Raw genomic sequence first — 22,500 nt, 5'->3', positions numbered from 1 at the left:
TACTTAAAACTCATATGTAAAAAATATTTCAACATTAGATGCAATGAATTTTTAGCAATTGCTGTAAATAATAGTAATCATTCCTACCATTTCAAAGGATGAATAAATTAAAGTTGAATGCAGTAAGTGTAAGAAGTAAAAAAAGTGGTCCAATTTATTTAAGCTATGATCAATTTCCATCCTTGCTTTAGTCCCTGGATAGGGTTAAACAATGGTGGTGAAGTGAACAAACTACCCCAAGGGGGTACTGGTTATGATACTGAGACCAAACAGCTGGCAGAGTACATTTAAGGCTATCAATCTGAAAAATGAATGGAACTGTAGAAAAATTTGGTAAGCGAGCAAGTAGCTTTTACTTATGAATTATGAAATGCCAGTCATTTGTCAATTTAGAACTGGTTCCCCTAGGGGGTCAGATTTCTTTAGCCTACATCCAGGAAACAAGATTCTGTTACCTTTAAGGGTTGTTTTAGAAAAAAAAAAGACTCCTCCTGAGCAAACCGCTTCCTCATGTTTGGATTCTCATTGATTTAATGACTTTAACGCCATTATGCAAATTTGTTCTACAAAAATACTCAAATACCATAAAAGTATTTTTAACCTAACTTTTTTGCAAAGTTTACTCCTTGAGCCACCAGCTTCAACTTTGATACTATGTTCTAAAAGCCAAAGCCGTTGTATAGCAATGGTGGAGGTGATGATTAGTCACTTTGTATTGGTTCAATTGAAGAAAGAAAGTCAAAGTAATGATTGCACTTTAGTTTAACCCTTTCACCCCTAAACCGGCCATACCTGGTATTTTACTCTGTCTAAAGCCAGAGTATTTTGCTCTGTCTAACACCAGACGATTTTACTCGTCAATGGGGAACCCCATGGAGTCAACAGTCTTACAGTACTTCTCAACATAAAGAACATGAATTCTGTGGACTTGAACACTCCCAAAAAGAAATGCCGTATATTCCAAATATGGTTGCGTAAACTCTTCAAGATTTACCTGCTTCAGAAACATCAAATCAATGAATATTTTGAATATTTTTCCTGAACTCCTGCAAACTTTGTACACCTTTTAATGGTTTGCCCTTTAAAAGTAACATTCAGAAATAATGCAAATACAACTGAGGCTGTTTTGCATTATCTACAAGACAAGACAACAATATCCTTTATTCAAACACAATCAATATTTAAAGCAATAACACATGCTTGTGGGGTCATGTGCTAACTATAATAAAGATACACTACAGGAAATAAAAGCTTAAAACTATGTGACAGACATAGGATATCTACACATAAGGGATAAGAAAAATAAATCAATTGCTATCCAAAATATCATATTGCAAATACACCAAAAGGTAACAGTTGATTGACAAGTTCCTTGTGCAAAATGGTAGAGCATGTTTGAAGTCCAGCAGGACCAAGATGAGAAGTTAAGATAAAAACTCTAAACATATTTTTTACCAAAATTATTTTACTGCCATCAACCCCAATGAGACCTTATGCATAAGACACTGTTTCTAGCTGCAGCTCCAAATCACATAATATATTAATAAATTTTGCCATGTAAGAAAAGAACAAACATGTGGGGTGTAAGCAAAAAAAGTCCAAGGCAATAAAGCTTCCTTTCAGCCTTTTCAGAAACAACTATCCACTGTCAACCATACTTGACTCAAAACAGAATTTCCTTGATCCAACAACACATGACAGTCCCCTAAAACCAAAATTACATCATTAATGCTACCAGAAAACAATAGTAAAAAAAACCTCAATCTATAGATACCTATATACATCTGTACCTACACTTTTGTTCTTCCAAACATTATTTTAACTAACATGGATTTTGATTTTGATTTTAAACTCAAATTGATTGCAAATCCATAACTTGGTAACTACTTGAACGCAAGGATCGTTGAGTTGTGACTGCTAAAAAGTATAATAACTTAGACCTTCACCAGAAAAGGGAATATAAATGAGCTTAAAAGCAGCTATTTAAAATATTTGATACTAGGGTTACGTTCCCAATGAGACAATCATATTCAAAATCAAATTCATATCTGATCGAATCATTGATCATTCATGTAGAGGTGCCGATCGTAAGGTGTAACGCAGAAAAAAAATAACCTACACGTTGACCAATATTGCCATTTCCCTGCCACCTGGTACAAGCCAATTCACACATGAACGGAAACCTTAGGAATCCTCCTTTCTGTACATTACAGTAACTTTTTGTACCCGGTGGCAACAAACTTTCCACATCAAAAATTGCGTAAAAAACTCACCTGTTTCGCAGCTCTTTTCCCACGAAATAAAATTTTCCAGAAGCAAATTTTCCGAGGATGCTCGTTGGATTGGACTTTTAAACGATTTACACAACATAGACATTCTCTAAGAATACATTCCACTTGAAACTGGCGTTAAAACTAGTCTTGATCGCTCTAAAAAGAACGGAAACCAACAAGCTACCGATTCTCAAAAGGCAGCCATTTTTCTGTTCTCCTCGGGAGTGTTTTTTTCACGAGAGCCAATGATCGTCCCGGAAACGCGTCACGTGACATATCGCGCGACTCATGCGCAGACATTTTTCGCCAGTGAATACCGTGCGAGCCCTGGGCATATAACATAACAGGTTTCACTCTTGGGGTACCTTCAATTATTTCTCCCTTTATTTAGAAGTACATGGGTACAGGATTCGCTTCTCAGAAAGCTGGAAGTAAGCTAGCCTCCTACGTAGTCGTGTTTAGGGGACTCATACTTCACTATGGGGGGTGAGGGAAGGAAGGGAAGATACGAGTTCCCTATAAACGACTGCGTGGGAGGCTAGAAGTAAGCTTGTCATGACTTCGTTTATAGCCAGTCGAGACATTGAGTTATTCTTTAAATCACAAAAAGGATTTGATCTGTTTGGGTGATTTGAAATAGCGTGGCTACAAGGAAAAGGGCTTAATTTTCGTTGAGTTGCTCTCTGAGAGAAGATAGAAAGCACTTTCTCTGCCTCATGGTGTGTTTTTAGCCCGGGCGAGGTACTGCCATATATGGACTATATAGGTATGTACCGCTATGAAGGGTATAGTTTTCAAGCAGTTTACTCTAGGATAGAGTATATAAATCATAGCCTTTCGGTCTAGAATAGGGTATCAGTTTTCACGAAACTGACCAGTCGGTTGAAGATTTTATCAAGACTAAGGAAACCAGAAATTCCCACTCAATAATATCAAAAAATCAAATCGGCAAAGTTTAAGTTAACCTAACTCAGCCTCGACAGTGTCAATAAATGGCTATCATGAAACACCTCTGGATATTATTAACTGTCAAGAATCGGAATGTAGACGGAAATCGGTGGGAGTTTACTCGAGTATAGGGTAACAAAATTCAGCTGAACTACCTCTGGTATAGGCTAAGGGTTCCAGGGTCCCAGCGGCACATCCCCACCCAGAAATTCCTAAAGTTCCCCCCCCTCCGGGGGGGGGGGGGGTTTGTAGTTTAATCATGGGCTTCTGGTCTCCTAGACTAGGGAGAGGTTGAAGTGTAATGGGAGTCCGGGCGTAAAAGGGGGCTCTTTCCTCATGATAAACTGCATTTTTATTCGTAGGATGCCTGTTTGTCCCATTGACAGAAGAAGTCTGGATTCAGGGGTAAGTAGCCTGCAATAATACCCACTTTCTGCCAACAGTGAATCATCCCGCTTCTGACTCCGCTTACCTTCCTGAGTCCATATAGTTAACTATATTTCCTTTTATTATGTGCTTTTAGAGCGATTTTCAATTGAGTGTCGAAAGTAATCAGCGAATTACTTTGGTTTATGATTACTTCACTCAGTAATTGGTTCAAAGTTCTCGCGCCACTTTTTCAACCAATCAGAAGTGAAACCAAAACCAATCGTGGCTCGTGCGTGCACATTTACCCGCGCTTTGTGTCGGCTACGTGTAATTACTTCGAGTTTTGATTGGTTTAGTGGATTGTCTCCGTCCTTTTTGATTGGCCAAAGTAATTACTTTGGTTTTGTTTTTACGACACTCATTTTAAAATCGCTCTAAAGTTGTGCATTTTTAATAACTTTGATGTACTGATAGGGAAGACAGAAGAGTTTACCAACAATAACAACAAAGAGCAACAACGACAACAACAATCTTTCATTTACCAAGATCAAATTACAAATAAAGCCATGGTTTAAAACAAATAAAACATTGAAAAAAGTGATGGGTGCAGACCGCTTGAAATAATCACACGGTTAAGAATGTCCGGTGGCCAGTGCACAAAGACATGATTAAAAATAGGCACGCATTGCGTACGTCTGGTAGTGCAGTAACATGACACAGTGCTTTATTCCATAACTGTCAAACTGAGTTGCGTTTTGTTTTCCATCAGATTCAAGTTGTCCTCGCGTAATATGTAGCTCTAATAGTGCACAATATTGCGTTGGTATTGTAAATCATTCTAGTGCTATGGTAGATGTCTTAGGTATATAGCCCCTGAGAAGACAGGTAGTTACTCGTAAAAACTAAACCCAGAAAGATTTAAGAAAATAGAAGGGAATCGAGAAATATTGGCTTCGACGCAGACATAAAGTTTGCTTCAACTTCTTTTGTACTCTGCGTCTGTAAGAGCTTTCCACGACAAAAGTTCACTCACGTTAATCCCCCTGTCCGGCGGGGTTAGTATCTGGATGGACGACTTTAAATATACGACTTGCTGTCAGAAACATAGCACCGAAAATTCTATTTTAACGCTCAAAAATGCGAATTATGTAAGATACAGATTTTGCTAGCCTGCTTTATGAAAAACAATTATTGATACAAAAGTGAAAAAAATATTGATACACAGTTTTTAGGAAGAGCAGAAGGAAGTTTTTAGGAATTATCGTTTGAGAATTAAGTTAATACCTTGGGTGTCATTAGCAACTCAAGAAACAAAGGATACATCTGTGACAAAATGACTGCAAGACAGTGGGTTTTGTTTTTGTTAGTTTGTTTTTTTTTTTTACTTTCAAGGGTTATAAAGTTCGAGGAGAAATCGAACACAAACATCTCAATCGTCTAACTCTCGAAGTTGACCATTGTTTCTGCAAAGTCAAAAATTCACTCGCCTAGACGGGGTTATTTATCCCCAGGTAAATCTATCGTTTTGGAAATAGAAGCTGCTTTGTCATTCATCTGCCTCACAAATTCCTGCCGATTTTGGGGCTCACCTGTTGAAATTCTTCCAACAGACATGTTTATTTTCGTGATTCATGCACGCGCTGCGGGCCTATTTTCCACAACGGACTTACACTCACTCACTCTTTCAACCCGGTGACATAGTGTGTATATAAGTGCACTACCACAAAACTCGAGATTGGATGAAAATACACACTCATACAGATACATACAAAAAAAAATCAATCCCTACGATTTAATTCCTCACCTTCATAATGTTATTTTTTCCTTTTTACTTTTTGACAACTAGGATATATTTCCAGACAGAGCGACTCAAAGAAAGATTCTGGATTATCAAGTCAAGTGTCCTAGTGAAAATGACAGCTGCCAATGGATTGGCGAGTTGAGGAACATTGAGGTGTGGTACAATAGCTTACTTTGAGTAAGACTGGTATAGAGTCGCCGCGCAAGCGGTTGTGGGATTAGCTGAGAGAACGCGTACTATTGGGCAGGAGCCCATGAGTAGGAGCTTTGCGCGTATCTTTCTATTTTTAGAACGCCACGAGTTCCTCGGCTCTGCACGCACTGTTTTAAAAGGCCAATCAGAATAAAGTCATTGTCTAAGGAAGATAAATAAAGCAGTAAAACTGCATTTAAATCGTGAAAATTGATGTAAATTTATGAAAATGCGAGTCTTCTGTTCAAGGGTTCGTTCTAAAAATAGAAAGATACGCGCAAAGGTTGACTCAATGATCTACTGCATATGGAGGCTCCTAATAATGGGCTCCTGGTATTGGGACAATCGCGACCCCCAAATTTGACATTTCCTATGCCCTTTATTCCTTGACCTATTTCAGGTCCAATTTATTGCTTTGTATAATCCTAGCCATTGACTTTGGTAATAAAAAGGTTTATCATAGTCTGGAAGGATTTAATACTTGATATCATCCCTTAGGCACACAAAAATAGCTGCCCGTTTGTTCCTGTAAGCTGTACTAATGAACTCTGTGAAGTCTGTTGTTACAGAGTGAACTTCAACATCACCTGGATATGGAATGTCCCCGAAGGCTGATTACCTGCCAGCACTGCCAGCAAAACTATGTTTGGTGTGATGAAGAGGTATTTATTTCTACGCAGCCCTTTTTTTACTCTCAGATGAAAACGGAAGTTTATCGTCTTGTTAGGCTCGAATCATGTTAGCTTCATGAATGAACACATTATACAAGTCAACCTACATGTATAGTTAGTTAAACGTTTTCATCTAATAAATATAGTCTGTCGGAATGTATAAAACTTATTCACCTTGAATTTAAGACTGACTATAAACCTTTAATCCAAGCTTGGACCCTAAAAAGATGTGTCCTCTCTAAACTGAAAAGGACGATGCAATAGACCATATTGGTATCATCAGAACTGAACTGGAACTAGCTGCAATGTAGGCTAATGCGGGGAAACCTTTTCAAATGCAAATACTTTTTATTCCACCGCATTAGCCTCCATTGCAAGCTTGTTCCAGTCTAATACTGAGAACACGACATGATGGTCTATTCGTATGGTTTTTTTCACTTGAGTTAACGCTCCACGAGTTAGGGGAAAACAACAATTACTGACTTTTGTGTACGTCTGTTGTTCTAGATAAGGGGTTAGTGATATGCAAAAGGCACACTTCAAAACATTTAGCTATCAGAGGTTAGGGCTACTTAACAACAGCAACAGGAACTTAACCCCTGCACTCATCCGTTCGAGCAGGCGAGAGTTCGGGATAGCCAGTAATACCTATAAACATCCAAGAGAAGCGAGCTCCTTTTCGCTATAGAGAGACGTTCGAGATTGTGTGAGGCTACTGTAGCAACAAAAGAATCTCTTTAAACATTTATTTATTGCCACAACAGCTATAGACATACATATAATAGTGCTTATATACATATAGTGAAATAAAATCACACAAAACGTCATGCAAGATATTTTGATTTCAAGTTAAGAGATACTACGTTTTACGCTAGTTATTTACATAAATTATTAATGCAATGCATTTCAAGAGAGGTTATTCTTAAGGTGATTCCTCAGAAAAAAAGTTGTCGAACGATTTTCTTGAACTTTCCCTGAATGTTCCTTACTAATTCCTGTTTTGAGAACTACAATAAAAAAGATATGTCACCGTGCTTGCTTAAGAGATACAATGGGCCAATCTTACAGCATTGATGGCTGTACTGATACTAATCACGCGCGTTATTTCATCGCGGCTCAGGGTACATCTCGCGGTAGCTAAACGAGAGGGTTTTTAAAGTAACACTTAAAAAAAACTTGATGGGTAGAACGTCTAGAGCATATGGAACACTGTCTTATACAGTCTATGGAAAAATCACTCAACTTAAAACGACGTCGACTCAAAACGTTTCTCGAGTCGTTGTTTTCAAGATCATAATTTACATCCTTGGGTATGGGGCTTTGTGTATGTTTTTAGCTATATCTTTTTTTCCTTCCGATAATTTTTTTTTAAATGTTTGGTTTTAAAGGGGTTATGTAATATGTACACCAAAATTATGGAGTAAAAAAAGATAGGTCAACGTGCTCGTTTAAGAGTAAAACACCATCGTACCTGTCTATCTCGATTATCGTAGATAGAAACAACATGTTCTCGGAATGCGCGCACTTATTCCCAAAGAATTATGGGTCATTTACAACTTCTCTCACGTGTTTTGAGAACTGTTTCAGCGTGTATGATCGACTTACGCCATACTTACAATGTTACAAATTTGATCCAATTTATAAATATTGACACACCATATGCGCAGTACATGATGCGCAGTGCAATACTGAGGAATCACCTTAAAGCGAGACCATTTCCACACAAAGACGTTTGTGTCCTTATTGTGGAATGAAATTTGCTCTTCAATTTCCATTGAGTTCATAATTAATTGTATATTCACTTGCAGCTGAGAAAGGTTGTCCATAAGCCTGCAGTTGTATATGTAATGTCTAGCTATGAGGAATAGGTGATGAAAGAAAAGATCTTTTACATCGTCAATGAGACCACAACAGAGAGACAAAGAAGCAGAGACATTTTATAAATCTTTGAAGTTTTGAGAAATCCCCTCGAACATGCTCTTCTAGAAGTTCTGAGTGTGTTTGCAAGTCCAAAATAGAGGAACGAGAGTTTCTTTTCCAGTTTACTTTTAAGATTACTGAGTGTGTCTCTCTCTTCCAACCATCTTTCCTGACTTCTTGATTGTATAGAAGCCTTTTTCTTTACTAGAAATTCATAGATTTTCTTAGAAACTTTAGCAACAAAGGAAGTTTGTTGGCCGTGAAGCGTACTCATATGGCATTTTTATTGATTTCGTATTGATTTTCGGCCAGGAACACTTCAGCAGCTGCCAAAAGTTTCCCTGCATCTGTCCTCAGAGTTGCGGTCAAACCAGCATTCCTAGAAACGAGGTACAGTGTACTGTGGATAATGTAGACGGAAGTTGATGATATTGAGATGGTTCAATACTTTAACTGCACCAGAAGCTTACTGCACTCAGACACTTCGCGCCCGGCCCCCTCAAAGAACCTGCTTGCATAATTAATTGAAAACTGCTGGCATAAATACTCACAATAATGAAGTATGGCAACGCAGTGATCTGCTAACTACTGACTTTATATTCCCTCGAAAGCAGTAACCATGCACTTTCTTTCGGAAATATAATATTATACTACAGCTTATACTACAGCTTAGTTACTTTCCTAACATTGTTTAGGTACACATATTGGAAAAGGATTTTTGGATCTTAAATTTCCCGTTTTGTCGAGTAGTTTTGTCCAAGATTGCAGATGCTTAAGGGGGCTAGGCCCGCAATTTTAGGCAATTTCAGCATTGATCAAATGGTCATAGTATTAACTGAAATAACAAAATAACGGCTCAAAACTATAGAATAACTCAAACAAAACACAGGAAAGCTAAAAAGGGACAAGGATGGACAAAACTGGGGAGGATTGAAATGGATTGCATTTGGCTAAATTTGAAAAACGTCGGCCCACCTTTTTTCAGATTTATATCAGTTGATATCAAAATGTCATTTAAACAGCTGGAAAATCATTCTCAATTGTTATGTGGCCGTGATTTTGCAAGTGAAAGACTGTCTCTTGCCCTGCCAATTTGACGTTTAGAGCGCATAACTAACAAAATTAAACAAAATTACTTAAAACAGCGCGACCTAGCCCCTTTAATCTTGTACTGATCGAGAACCTAAATGGACTTTATCCAAATTGAGCCTGCAGGAACATTTTATTTTATTTAAAACTACATGCGAATGACCCCTTAGCCTCGTTTATGTGGCAAAACCTCTGATAACTCCGATAAGGGCTACTGACTTGTTGCGTCTACACAGTACAGTTTCATTCACACCTCATCACTTATACAGAACAAAACGTTAGAGGAAAAGTTGCAACTGAGCGCGCTGATTGGCTATCAGCAAAAATACTGTTGGCTCAGGTAAACTAATCATGTTCGAAAAGGGCCAAAATAGATGCCGCTTCTAACAAAACATGTTCCTGCGCTCTTCGCTAACCTGGCTTACGTTTTTGCAAACGTTGGGGGTGTAGCACTTATATTTGAACAGACTTAACTGATTAGAGTGTAATGTGAAGTGATAAGTTTCTACCCGATATAAACACATGTGAGTGTTAGCCTTACTGATGGAAATGGGCCCATACAAGGACAGATAAAAACTCTGACCAGGGTGCGAATTGAACCCACGACCTTCGGGTTAGATCACCGCTGCTCTACCGACTGAGCTACTAGGTCAGACGATAGCAGCTCGGGGGAATTGCAGATGTCAAATTCATGGCAATGAATATGTACAAGTACAAGGAAGGTGTAGCACTTGATATTTCAACAAAGTTAACTATTGTAGGGTAATCTGAAGTGCTGTTTTCTACCCATGTAAACGCTCACATGGTTTACAACTCAGTCAAAACTCAGTTTCCTTGCATAGTCATTGACAACTGACCAATCTTTGCTTTTCTAGATAAACACACATCTGGAGCGATATTGTGATCTCACAAGCGTAGTTTGTTCATATTCGCATGTAGGATGCCAGGTTATGGTAAGTATTTTTTCTCGTCCCTCAGTCCTCACAATGCATTTTCGATTAAACAATCATTCTACAGTTAAGATTTGGGAAGTCTTCCCACTCTTTGCCTATTTTTTGAACAAATTTACGGCTATTGTCCCTCTTGAAAGAAAAAAGGAGATAAAATGTTCACAAAAGCACGTAACGTTTTGCACTTCCTTGTCACCTTCAGATCTATGTGTGATTAGTAAAACCCTAGTTGGAGGTCACTTGGTAGTGCACTACCACAAAAACTTACGCAGTGCAAAAAGGTCACGTGACCTCCAACTTAGTATAAGAACGCTACCATATTAGGGCCGTTTATACGAGAGAAAATAAGCCGCGGCTTACTCTGGCCGCGGCGTACATAATACACGAAAGGAACTATTTATACGAGTATAAACTCTCAGGCCAGGATAAGCCGTAGCTTGAGAAAGCCCTGAACATAGATTTTGTACCATTTGTACGGGGTGTTCACGTCTTATGTAAGCTGCGGCATATTTTCACTCGTATAAACGGCCCTATTGTCATTAAAATGTGTTAACATTAATAAAATGTAAAGCAACAGTGAAAGCAATGTTCATTCATTATACGTTCGAAACCAAAATTTTAGACCCTAGGAGCACCTCTCAAACAGTTGATAGTATCATTGAGAATGGAAGAGCAATTTATCAGAATGTTACTCCAGCAAAATATGTTTTTATTTCTGATTTTCTAAAGAAATTAGACGTAGGCCGCTGACCATGTAAAAGTTATTCATAGAGCAAGATGTCAGGGAAATTTATCTTGTAATGTGGTTCCCAGTAAACAACAGCTTAAAACTGACATTTTTGAGGAAACTGCATTAGTTTTTTTTCCAGTGGTATGCAAAGCAAAAGATGAGTTACCACGTTTTTGTATACAGTGGTTCTGAACCAAAAAATGTAACAAAAGTATTTTCAAATGTAGATTCTGTTATTGATCTCTTTTGTTCTATTATTCAAAGTAAATTTAATTGTTTTGAAACAAAGTATGAGGTTGCATTTCTTAGATGTTTATGTCAACTATCAAATATAGAAAGGAAACAGATAATAAGAAAGCATAAATCTACTTCAGAAATTGCAGCAAACTGGAAGAAAGAGGAGAGACATTTACAGCCCAATGGACCCAGAGAAAAAAGATTAGAACTTTTTTCAAATTGTTTTGGAAAGTACAGGTCCATGGACCCATCGGAAGAAACAGACTCTTTCAAATAAAGATGAAAAGTATAGGTCAACGAACTCACACGATAAAGAGCAACTTCTCTCAAATAAATTCTTGTAACACCTATATACCTTGTTTTGTAGTGTACAATAACATTATTATTATTATTACTATTATTATTATTATTATTATTATTATTATTATTATTATTATTTAACATCATGTTCTGGCTGTTGTCATTGCCGTCTTTTCTTCTGATAGGCGAGTCATAACAAATGACCAAAGGCTAACAGAATTGTCTCTTCTTCACATTTCCAACACTTTCCTCAAAATCCTTGCAGTTCCCAACAAAGCAGTTTTTTGAATTACTCCAACATTGAATGGTATCCCTAGCTTTTCAATCCACCTATCAAATCCTTTGGTGACACTTCCAAGGGCTCCTATCACTACAGGTACGACTTCTACCATTTTGAGTTTCCACAATCTTCCGATCTCTCTCTTCAAGTCCTTTTCCCTTTCTTTTTCCCCTACTCTTACATCAGCTGGTACAGCAATATCGATGATTATCCCCTTTCGTTCATTTTTGTTAATTGCAATTATATCTGGTCTTCTTGCCTTTATCACATTGTCACACTGAACATTGATATCCCACAAAACTTTGACTTCTTCATTTTGTACTACACCTTCTGGGATATGCTCATACCACTTTTCCGTATGCTCCAACCCATTCTTCTTACAAAAATCCCAATGAACTTTCTTTGCTACATTGTCATGTCGTCTCTTATATTATTATTATTATTATTATTATTAAACTGTCAACAAAAGTATAAATAACCTGGCAGCGCATGAGTATAGGCTACTTAGAGCCTCTTGTTATGACTTAAATCCGCTTCGTCTGGCTAGATAACGTTACCTCTAATTACATAGGACCTAATCACTGTTTTTGTTGTTATTGTCGTTTTTTCCAGGTTCCGAGAAGTGCTCTTGAGCGACATTTGCAATCCAGTATGGAAACGCATTTAACCTTTGCTTGTCAAAGACTTCAAGAACTGCAAAATGAACTGGTCATCACAGGCGAAAGGCTTGAAGAACTGGAAGCCGAGCTGGCCAGGAATAACGACCTTGAAGAGCTACGTAATTCAACTATGGAGAAAATAGGACGACTGGAGGCATCGCTTTCGGCATCAAACAAGACTGAAATTGCAAACACCAACAGAAAGGTGGAAAAAGTCGAGGCTGCGTGTTTTCGAAAACAGCAGGAAAATGACGAGTTCGTCGAGAACACTCGACGAATCTTAGAAGAACTACAGCGTGAAGTTGATGTTGTAAAGCGAAGGCTACAGGAGCAACTGAGCACACCAGTGGGGACTGGGACAGAGCCTCGACCTGGTACCTCCCTTAAGAGGCCGACGATGCTTAAGCCGACTGCGCCGCCTAATCCGCGTCCAGCCATGCGTCTACCGCGTCTAGACCATCGAATAAAGAAGGCAGGTTATGAACGGCTGCCAGAAACCATGGAGGATGGAAGTGAAAACATGAACGATGACAGTCAACAAAATGCACTTAGCATTAACCCACCAAATGCGTTTCCTCAAGAACTGTCACCTGAAATTTATATCACAAACAAGTTCATCTGGAAAATCACCCAATTCGATGATTGCCTACAGAAAGCTAAGAACGGTTCAAGGAAATATTTGCTGAGTAATTTGTTTCAGAGCGGTCCATACGGCTGTAGGATGTGTGCAGAGGTTCACCCCAATGGACTGAATGAAGGACAGGATACACATTTGTCGATATTTGTTTGCCTTTTGAAAGGTGAATATGATGACATATTACCCTGGCCTTTCAGTCAGAAGGTGAAAATTACGCTTATGGACCAGCAACCAAATACGTATCTGAGGAGAAATATCCAGATGACAAGTCTTCCAAGGAATAATTCACACCTGACCCGGTGTTACTCGAAACCGTCAGAAGCGAGCCCGCGAAATGTCGCGTTCGGGTTTTGCAAATTTATCTCGCAAGAACGTTTGAAAACTAAACGCTATCTTGTCAACGACACGATTTTTGTGGGCGTGGAAATTGATCCTCTTTAATTCGGCTCAGTATTTCATGTAAATGAGGTATTGTGTCAGAGATACTCGGTTAAAAACTTGGTAGTTTATACAACGCGGTGTAAGCCACGCAATTTGATTGGTTTAGAGGAGTTTCGACTAAAGTATAGGTGAACGAATGACGTCATGAGTCGAAGAGAGTAAAAAAAACAATGTATAAAAAAAGATTAGAGGAGAAGTGTTCATTCTGGTCAACATAGATGATTGCACTCTTGCTTTGGATTTGTAAAAAACTTAGCAAAGCTCCATAGGCGCTATAAGTCGTTGCGACACGTCGCGGGGACAAGTCGCCGTAACAATTCGCCTCGTGTAACAGGGTTAATTTTGTGATTGATCTAGTGAAAAACCAGTTTGAATTTGTGCCACTGATCGCAGCAACAAAATTAGCGAAAGCAGTCAACAAGTCAACAAGTCGCAACAAGTCGGCAACAAGTCAACAAGTCGCTGCGACAAATTACAAATGAACCAATGAGAGAGCCTCATGTTTTTTTTTTTGTTTTGTTTTGTTTTTTTTTTTGTTTATTTATTTATTTATTTATTTTATTTATTATTGACTGCATTACACTACTAACACTACATGCTACTTACTCTATTAACAATACTATTCACAATTTTAACATTACTTACAACAAAGTGCTGAACTTATCACAATCTAATCACTACTTAAAACATGGTATTAACACTGTTTACAATGCAATATTTGCGCGGTTTACAATACTAATACTAATATAAATTACGGGACGCATAAAATACAATAAAGTTACTTATACAGGCAAGGCATGCAATGCAATTACTAACTACAGGAACTGACTTACTGACTAACTAAAGGTATCCAGAAATTTACTCAGGTAAGAAATTTGGCCCACTAAGCAGAGGAATTATTCGTCATGATAGCGATATATTTTTCTATGGCGATTTTATCATGTACAAGGGTGATGAAATCCGCAAACAGCGGTCTTTTATCATCTAAGGCATTAGTATAAAGAAAGTATTTTTCAATTAAGATTAAGTGATTGAGGGTTAAACAAGATGACCAGTCGTCAAGCACTCCATATATTATTTCATCTTTAGAAAGACTAGATTTCTTTTCTGGAGAAATCGAATTAAACCAGGTAGTAAACTCAGACCAGAAAGATTTCGCAACATAACACGAAAAGAGTAGATGAGAAATCGTTTGTTCAACATTAATACAATATGGGCAGTAAGGGTGTGGTTTTTTCTTCATTTTGTGTAAAATGTTAGTTGTATATAGTATATTATGTATTATTTTGTACTGAAAAATGGATAGTTTCACTTCTTTCGTTACACGAAATGGCAAAGAGTAAACCCTTTGTCGCTTTTGTTCATCAAAAGCGCACTCTATTAATCTTTTTTCTGCAGTAGGTGGACACTACTGTCGGCTAATCAGAGTATTGTACACTGTCTTGCACGTGAGCTTACCGATTGCTAGTTGAGTGCTTATCAGGGCATGTTGATGCGCGTCTCTTTTTCGGCTATTATTCCGTTGCTCGTCTCTTTTTATGCTTTTTTTCCACTGATCAGGTATAGCCGATAGCAAGCTACGGTAGCCCAGAAAATTACAGAGAGCGTCATGTTGTATTCGCTGGTCCAAGCGTCCAACAGCTGTTACATACATGACCTACATTGAGAAAACAAAACATTCAAGCTAAAGAGGTCTATCACGTGCACTATGAGGTCTCTTAATTTTGACTTAATAAATTCAGTCGCACTGAGCAGACGTGAGTGCAAAAGAATTAATTCAAGACTAAGTGTGAGTTTACATTGAGATTGAGGTATGTAGGGGTCACTTTTACATGTGTAAAATGTAGAAATGATGACCTTTGTACATGCATATTAAACTTATTGTAGGTATCACGTCTTTTTTGTTGTGCATAGCTGACTCACTGACTATAGTGTGACGTCACAATTCGAGTTCAAGTGCAATGACAAACTAGCTCTCTTTTTTGTTGACAAATACCCCCGCTCCCCTCTGATCAATAGGGAACTTAAGCAACGACGACGGCGACGGCACCGAGAACGTCATCTCAAAATATAAATTCGCGTCATTGTTATCACTTCGTAAACATGTCAACCCTTTTAATATGACAAGGGTGTGGTAGTTCCTCAAAAACGACATTGGTCGGAACGGCGCTTAATTTAGGGGAGAAGATGAAACTCTATCGTTTTGTGCTGACGTTCTCCTTAAAACCTCAAATTTGACTATTTCACGTTTTTGTTTTGCTTACGACGGCAAAGAAATGGACAAAAGAGAAAAACGCACGTGCAGGGCGTGCAAAGCTACTGTTTTTTCCCACTAAATATGCAAATTTGTGACGTTATCTTTGCGGTCGCCATTGTGTTTGATTATTTTCCCTAATTTTTTTTGCTAGGCAAAACAAAGCATGTGAAACCTGGGCTTATCAACATTGGTTGTAGTGGGGGAGGGGGTGGCTGTTAGAGTGCGAGATTGAAGGCGTAGTGCGTAAAGTAACCCCTGTTTTAAAATATTCTCAACCCTTTCTGTCCAAAATTGTAGCTACATTTAGGGAAGTGTCATGTCGTACAATCAAGGACTCCCAAGACTGCAGACTGATGCATTTTAAAAATAAGCGACCTATCTAATCCCCCCTCCCTACCCCTTACCTTCCAGTAAAAAAGGTAACCCACCCGAGTCAGGTTTCGTTCGAGTGTATGTCATTCTAGTGACTTGTGGTGGCGGAAAAATAAGTGAACATTGAAAGTAATTTTCTTTTTACCATGGGCCACTTTCATAATTGCGACCACTTTTACATTTTTTTGTCTTCAGGTTAATTTGACCTACTACCCTCATTTTGAAACAAAAGTTCTTTGAAATTTGTTTATCGTAGCGAGGCTAGAAAGGCTAATTAGCATCAAAACAAAAGAATATTCTATTTGGCCGCCGTTATGAAAGAGGTCTACGGGATTCATCTCAAATGGAAGAGAATGTACTTGGCTTCCAAAGCCAGGGATGAGAAGCTCTGAGCTTGAATCTATGTAGCTGGTATTAATGCCATCAAACGTATTAGGAATTTCGTCCCATGCGAAATATTGATTACTGCTTCTAATGCCCTTGTTCAACCGCACTTTCATTGTTGCAGTGCTGTGTGAGGGAATTGTGGAAAATGCCTCGCTCTAAAGCTCCAAAAACTCCAAAATCGAGCGGCGCGTATCATAACCTTTTCAAATTACGACTCTGAAGGAGATGAACTCATTCATACCCTATAGGGAAAAAACCTGAATGATCAACGCGCGATGTCTCAATCCATTTTAATGTATAAAACGCAACACATTAATACCTCGGAGTATTTAAGGTCAAATTTTTTCGAAAGGAACAACCTCATTTCGTTTAATTTAAGGGATAAAGAGAGTAAGCTTGCCATTACACACTTTCCCGCACATAATTCTGTAAAGACGTTTTAGCTACAGTGGTGCGGTGTTGCGGAATAGCTTACCTCACCACCTGCGCACAGCGTCATCACTAACAGAGTTCAAATCTCAAATACTCCTCCACAGATTCTAGGGTGAGTGAATCGTTTGTTGATCGACGAGCACGGCATCCTTTTCTAGATTAATGTAGTACAATAGACTATTGTATTAAGTAGCTGTAGTATTTTAATTATTTTAATTATTATTTTAATTAACTTCCTGGGGCCGGTTGCTCGAAGCTTGGTTAGCGCTAACCGTTGGTTAAGAGGTGTCAAAATCTATAGGTTTCCATGGTATTTAACGCTGGTTAGCGCTATTCATGCTTCGAGCAACCCGGGCCAGAAGGATTAACCGTGGATAAATTAAGGTTAACTGACTGACAAGGTCAACACTAATTTCTATCCCTCAAACTGACATTGGACATTTCGTAACAATTACACGAGTCAATATCCTATGTTAGTATTGACACTCTTACCGCTGTGAAAAGAATGAAAACAGGCAGAATTACAGCTTTAGTTCAACAAGAAATAGCAGCAGAACTCAATTCAACTAATTTACATGAATTAAGTTCATGTGAAGTACGGCGTTTGACCCAATCAAGTTCGACTGGTTTTATTTGGATCGGCTGAGGCGTTCTTCACGGCCACTCCAGGCGGGAATAACGGCTGAAGATCGCCTTTGGGTCAAACGCCGATCTTCACATGAGCCGAACCAAATGCATAATCATGTTGATGTATGAGACAGCCTCGATCTCGGTTTTGCTATTTATTTTCGTGGTCAGTTAAAGTTCGGCTGAATTAAGTTCGACGTTTGACTCAACAGGCGAACTTAACTAGTTTGGGTCGACCTAAAGTGTAATTAGGTTCGGCTCATGTGAAGTACGGCGTTTAACCCGGGCCTAAGCTAAGCCGCGCTGATCTACAGTATTTAGGTCTAAAAACCCCGTTGAAGACGGTTAACTTTCAATTGTTTTGCTGGGTACTATTATGTCAATACTCTAAAAAATTCAACATTCTGGGAGCTTGTCTCGTTGGTCTAGTGGATATCGGAAACTGCAAGGTGAAGCCATCGATCCGGGTTCAACTCTTTGCCTCACCTATTGTGAATCTTGTCAACTTGTCGACTGGCACGCTTGTAGCACCGCTGACCATAATGTTCCTTTATTCCTTTGTTTCCTTTATTCTGATCAAGAGTCGAGATCAGGCGCTCGCTGTTCAAGGCTAACAACGATACGGCGTCAGCTTTCGACTTCATCATGCCCGGTTACGAGTACACATTTGTTAGTCAAGTGTCGCCTGAGTATTGTTGTCCGATCTGTGAGTGTCCCATGAGGGAACCAGTGCAAACCAAATGCGGCCACAGATTCTGCAAAGAGTGTCTGGAGAAGTCTTTGAAGAGGTACATCAGCCTTCATAAGATTTTGATCGTCGTGATGACTGGCTATATCACCAATGTGAACGATTAGAATGTTGTTTAATTAGGTTATTGATTCAGGCATGCGTCTAGTATGCAGGATTTGTGGCTCTTGCAGCTTTCTTGCCTCAGGCATCTGGAAGGCGACGTATCTCGTCTGGTACGGTCTAACGAAAATTTGTTTTGGCTGATGAAAAATGCTATTAAATTGATGCATAATGCAAGATAATGAAACTACTAGGGAGCGGATGAGTGTGTTGTAAAGATGATCTAGAATTCAGTGGACTCAACGATCAATATATAAACGATTCACTGATGTGCGACCCGCGTGTCATTCTCTGACAACCGAAAGTACTCGGACTGCCAAAGCAGTTGAAAGAGGTGATGCCCTTTGAAGGATATAAGCTTTAAGGTTACCTGGAAAGGACGGAAAGTTTCCTGTGGATGAATGGGTTCCAAAGAGAAGAAATTGAAACAGCTTTCAGAAGAAGCTTGTCATGTCTATACTCAGGGAAGCGGAACCCGCTGCATGCAAATGGCGAACAGCTGACACGAACCCTGTGCATGCGACACAACATAGCACGCAAAGTTTTTCTCGCAAAGCTCTGCTTCTCGGTTAGACCAAAATATAACACAAACTATATTAATCATATTAAAGTGGTTGGATAAATCTTTAGAAGACGCTCCAGGTCGTTGGATTTCGAGATTTATACGCCTTTTTGTTCGATGGTAATATTTTCTATATATCTTGCGTAGTAGTAACTTGTATTTCGGAGCCAAAACTGATGCAAGGCTTAGAAATTCAGAAAATTCATTTAGGTGACCAAAGTGCAATCTCGTTAGTCGACAGTTCGATGGAATTGAGAATCGGTCTTTATAGCACTAGGTAGAAGTCGAAAGGGCAATAAATGAGTTCGAAAAACTGTAATGTTGACATTGACGACAAATTAGAGCAGACGAGAATGCAAAACTTAATGTATTCAATCAATGAATATGAAATGACAGTAACCGGCTCTCGAAATACATGGCGTGACTGAACATGTGAAAACGAATTTAATTACAGCAAGAACTGAATAATGTAAATTTAAACGGCAGTTTCATTGCACGGTCGAAAAAGGACACACCTTGAATGTTGTGACAAATTCAGCAAAGTAGAGTTCTCCAAATCTGGTCTTACTTTTTAGGAAGAGGAAATGTCCCATCGACCGCCGTCCCATTGATGAGCATAACCAAACGGTATGTATCAGTTACAGTACCTTCAAACTGTTTTCGTCACTATTAAGTAGAAAACCCTTATTTCAGGAGCTCATCAAGAGGAGCCTCTATCTCCTCTAATTCCTTGAGTCAACCCTTTCCCGAGTAAATTTATTTTTAGGAACAGGTTTTTCTCGCGAAAAGTATCGTAATTCCCTTGACGCTGGGATAGCTCTGTTTTGATTGGCTTTTACAACAGCAGGAGCTCACTAAGAGCTCCTGACAACAGTGAGCGTGCTGAATCTCCCAAGGGAGGTGTTCTATAAATAAATCTACTCGGGAAAGGGTTGACTCCGAGGCCAAGTATGGGAGATAGAGGCTCCTCTTAATGAGCTCCTGCTTATTTTCAATGGTACCCGAGATTGGTAATTAAGGAATAGTCCTGGAAAGGGATGTTATTGTCACTACCCGATAACTCTAGACAGGACATAAAGGAACATCAGGGTTTAAAAGTTCAAAGGAAAGGAAAGGAACTTTATTTAAGTGTCTAGTCGATTTAGCGCTGGAGCACTAGTTGGGGACACTGTAAAGTGAAATTAACAATCAACACAAATCTAGTCAAATGTCGGTTTCTGAGGAGAGGGGAAACCAGTCTGAGAGTACCCGGAGAAAAACCTCTCAGTGCAGAGTAGATAACCATCAAACTCTACCCACATATGACGCTGAGTCCGGGAATCGAACCCGGGCCACATTGGTGGGAGGCGAGTGCTCTCACCACTGCGCCATCCCTACATCCCAGTTACAATAGTGGAGGCCCAGACATAAGTATTGGCCCTTGTTGATAAAATGGCTTGAACTCGTGGTAGATAGCATTTATAACACCACCAACAATGATTATCTGTGGTCAGTTATTGGTTAAGCAGGTTGTAGTGGTTACACATGTAGCAGAAACATGAACAGTCTGAGTGAAAAGAAAATCTACTTCGTTTGAAAAGCCCTGGTGGGGGGGGGGGGGAATTCCATATACAAAGGAAGAAGGTGCTCGTTGTAGCTTTTAGGGGTTTAAAAAGCGGTTTTCCTACCTCTTAGGGTGTTCAGCCTCAAAAGGTCCACAGCGGGAGCTTTAGCGGTACCTTTTAGGGTATTGAGCCGAAAAATTAGGGAGTTTAAGATCTGCGACGCGACGGTAACGAAAACGTCATTTAAAATTGCAAGTTCAGGTTTATTAATCGTTTTCGTCGTTATGTCGGCTTGTCTATCTTCTAAAAACTAGTGTAACCTTCCAGGAACTGAATTAGGAGGTGCGGTATTGAATCTACGACAGAAAATTCAAATTCGCTGCCTTTTGTTCACTTTCTCCGTAAAACTTGAGAATTGGTCATTTCACGTCGCAGATTTGCCGAAAACGTGAAAGAAATGTACAAAAACTAAAAATGCACGCGCAGAGCGTGCAAAGCTATTGTTTTTGCTCATTAAATATGCAAAATTTGTGACGTTTTCGTTGCCGTCGCGTCGTAGATCTTATTATATATGACAGGAGACATTTGACTATTTTTAAATATGTCTAATTAAAACCCATAATTTGATTCCTCTTAAGGGGAATGAAAGATTGACCAAGATTGGGCAGGACAGGATTGAGCATATCAGTGTACACCTACACAGAACCCATAAGGTTGTGCTTTTCAGCTCAGCCACCAGTGGTGAATTTCCACGTATGGTCTTGAAATACAATAGGGTATAACATTTGTGTACTTCTTTTAACAGGATATTTATCCTGATGTTGCAATCAAGCGAAACATTTTGGATTTCATTGTGAAATGTCCCAATGAGTCAAATGGTTGCAAATGGACTGATGAACTCAGAAACGTAGAGGTGACGACCTTTGTTTTTTTTTTGGGGGGGGGGGGGGGTTGTTTTTGTGCGAATCGGGGAGGCATGTTGAATACACGAAGTAATTTGAAATAACACAGAATGGAGGTAAAAGGAGACATTTTTATTGGGAGAACTAACTGCTCTTTTTCAAGTCAACCTTTATCAGCCTAAGTCTTCGTAATTATTCCGATATCTATTTTTACCAAAGCGAACGGCCTCAACTGATGAGCGTTTGACTTGGAAATGTGGGTGTTCGTTTTGGTTGGTTTTTTTGTTTTGGTATTTTTGTTTGAATCATCTTGCCCACTCACTAGATGTTTTTACTAACATTGCTAATACCCTATTCAAGTCTGTTTGAGCCATATTGTTGCTGCTGGTGTTTGTTTTATTTGATTGAAAATCGTGATGTTTGTTTTGTTGAGGATTTTATTTAATATGGAAGCGTGTTGATCCGAGATAGAGATAATTGCAGTTCCTGTCAAAACTAGACAAAGGTTTATGTTACATTTCTGAATTGTCTTTTCGGGACTGTGATTGTTCGCGTTTTTGGAAGGTTGTGTAAGAGATTTGATTGAGAGAGCTTCCGGGAGTCAACACACAATAAAAAGGGAGAAATTACAAGCGGGAGTACTGTGAGAGATCTATTCCCGAAATTTTTTTGTTTCTTTGTGTTTGCCCAAGTTCTTTGATAATCCGCGCGTGTCTGTCGTGTTGTCTCGTGAGAATACAAAAAAGGGACTGTTTACTGATATAGTGACTAGAGTTAAGATATGGCGAATTTCATTTGAGTGCCGTAAAACCAAAACCAAAGGAAATTACTGTGACCAATCACAACAGACACAAACAGCCCAATGAGCCAATCAGACTTCGAAGCAATTACATGTAGCTGGCGACAAGCGCGGGAAAATGCGCGCGTGCAAGTCGCGACTGGTTATGGTTTTTCGTCTCACTGGTTGAGAAACTGGCGAGAATTTTGCTGGCCAATCACAGAACGAATTAATTCAAAACCGACACAAACGCAAGTCATTTTCACACTCAATTGAAAGCCGCTGTATTGAC

At 39.0% G+C, this 22,500-nt stretch overlaps 1 protein-coding gene, 1 long non-coding RNA gene and 1 pseudogene across 3 annotated transcripts in view; 2 read left to right on the top strand and 1 right to left on the bottom strand.

Annotated features, from left to right (window-relative positions):
• Positions 1 to 2,553, bottom strand: part of LOC138048803 (uncharacterized) — a 3,244-nt gene extending 691 nt beyond the window's left edge. Inside the window, exons 1-2 of the long non-coding RNA XR_011132210.1 lie at positions 2,274 to 2,553; positions 1 to 1,705 (exon numbers count right to left, since the gene is read on the bottom strand). The exon at positions 1 to 1,705 is cut by the window's left edge and continues 691 nt beyond it. This is a non-coding gene — a long non-coding RNA (uncharacterized lncRNA). The remainder of the gene's footprint in view (positions 1,706 to 2,273) is intronic.
• LOC138049414 (TNF receptor-associated factor 2-like) overlaps positions 1 to 14,796 on the top strand; it is a 22,299-nt pseudogene extending 7,503 nt beyond the window's left edge.
• Positions 14,797 to 17,517: 2,721 nt separating this feature from the next.
• Positions 17,518 to 22,500, top strand: part of LOC138049409 (TNF receptor-associated factor 5-like) — an 11,033-nt gene continuing 6,050 nt past the window's right edge. Inside the window, exons 1-3 of one of the 2 annotated variants that reach the window (XM_068895669.1) lie at positions 17,518 to 18,360; positions 19,560 to 19,611; positions 21,334 to 21,441. In XM_068895669.1, coding sequence (XP_068751770.1) covers positions 18,218 to 18,360; positions 19,560 to 19,611; positions 21,334 to 21,441 — 303 coding nt within the window. In that variant the 5' untranslated portion in view covers positions 17,518 to 18,217. The remainder of the gene's footprint in view (positions 18,361 to 19,559; positions 19,612 to 21,333; positions 21,442 to 22,500) is intronic. The other variant, XM_068895670.1, reaches the window with a different exon arrangement.

Source organism: Montipora capricornis, chromosome 5 (assembly GCF_036669925.1).
Source record: "Montipora capricornis isolate CH-2021 chromosome 5, ASM3666992v2, whole genome shotgun sequence".
NCBI lineage: Eukaryota > Metazoa > Cnidaria > Anthozoa > Scleractinia > Acroporidae > Montipora > Montipora capricornis.
Note: the sequence above shows the minus strand (reverse complement) of the source record. Positions and strands in the feature narration are given on the sequence as shown.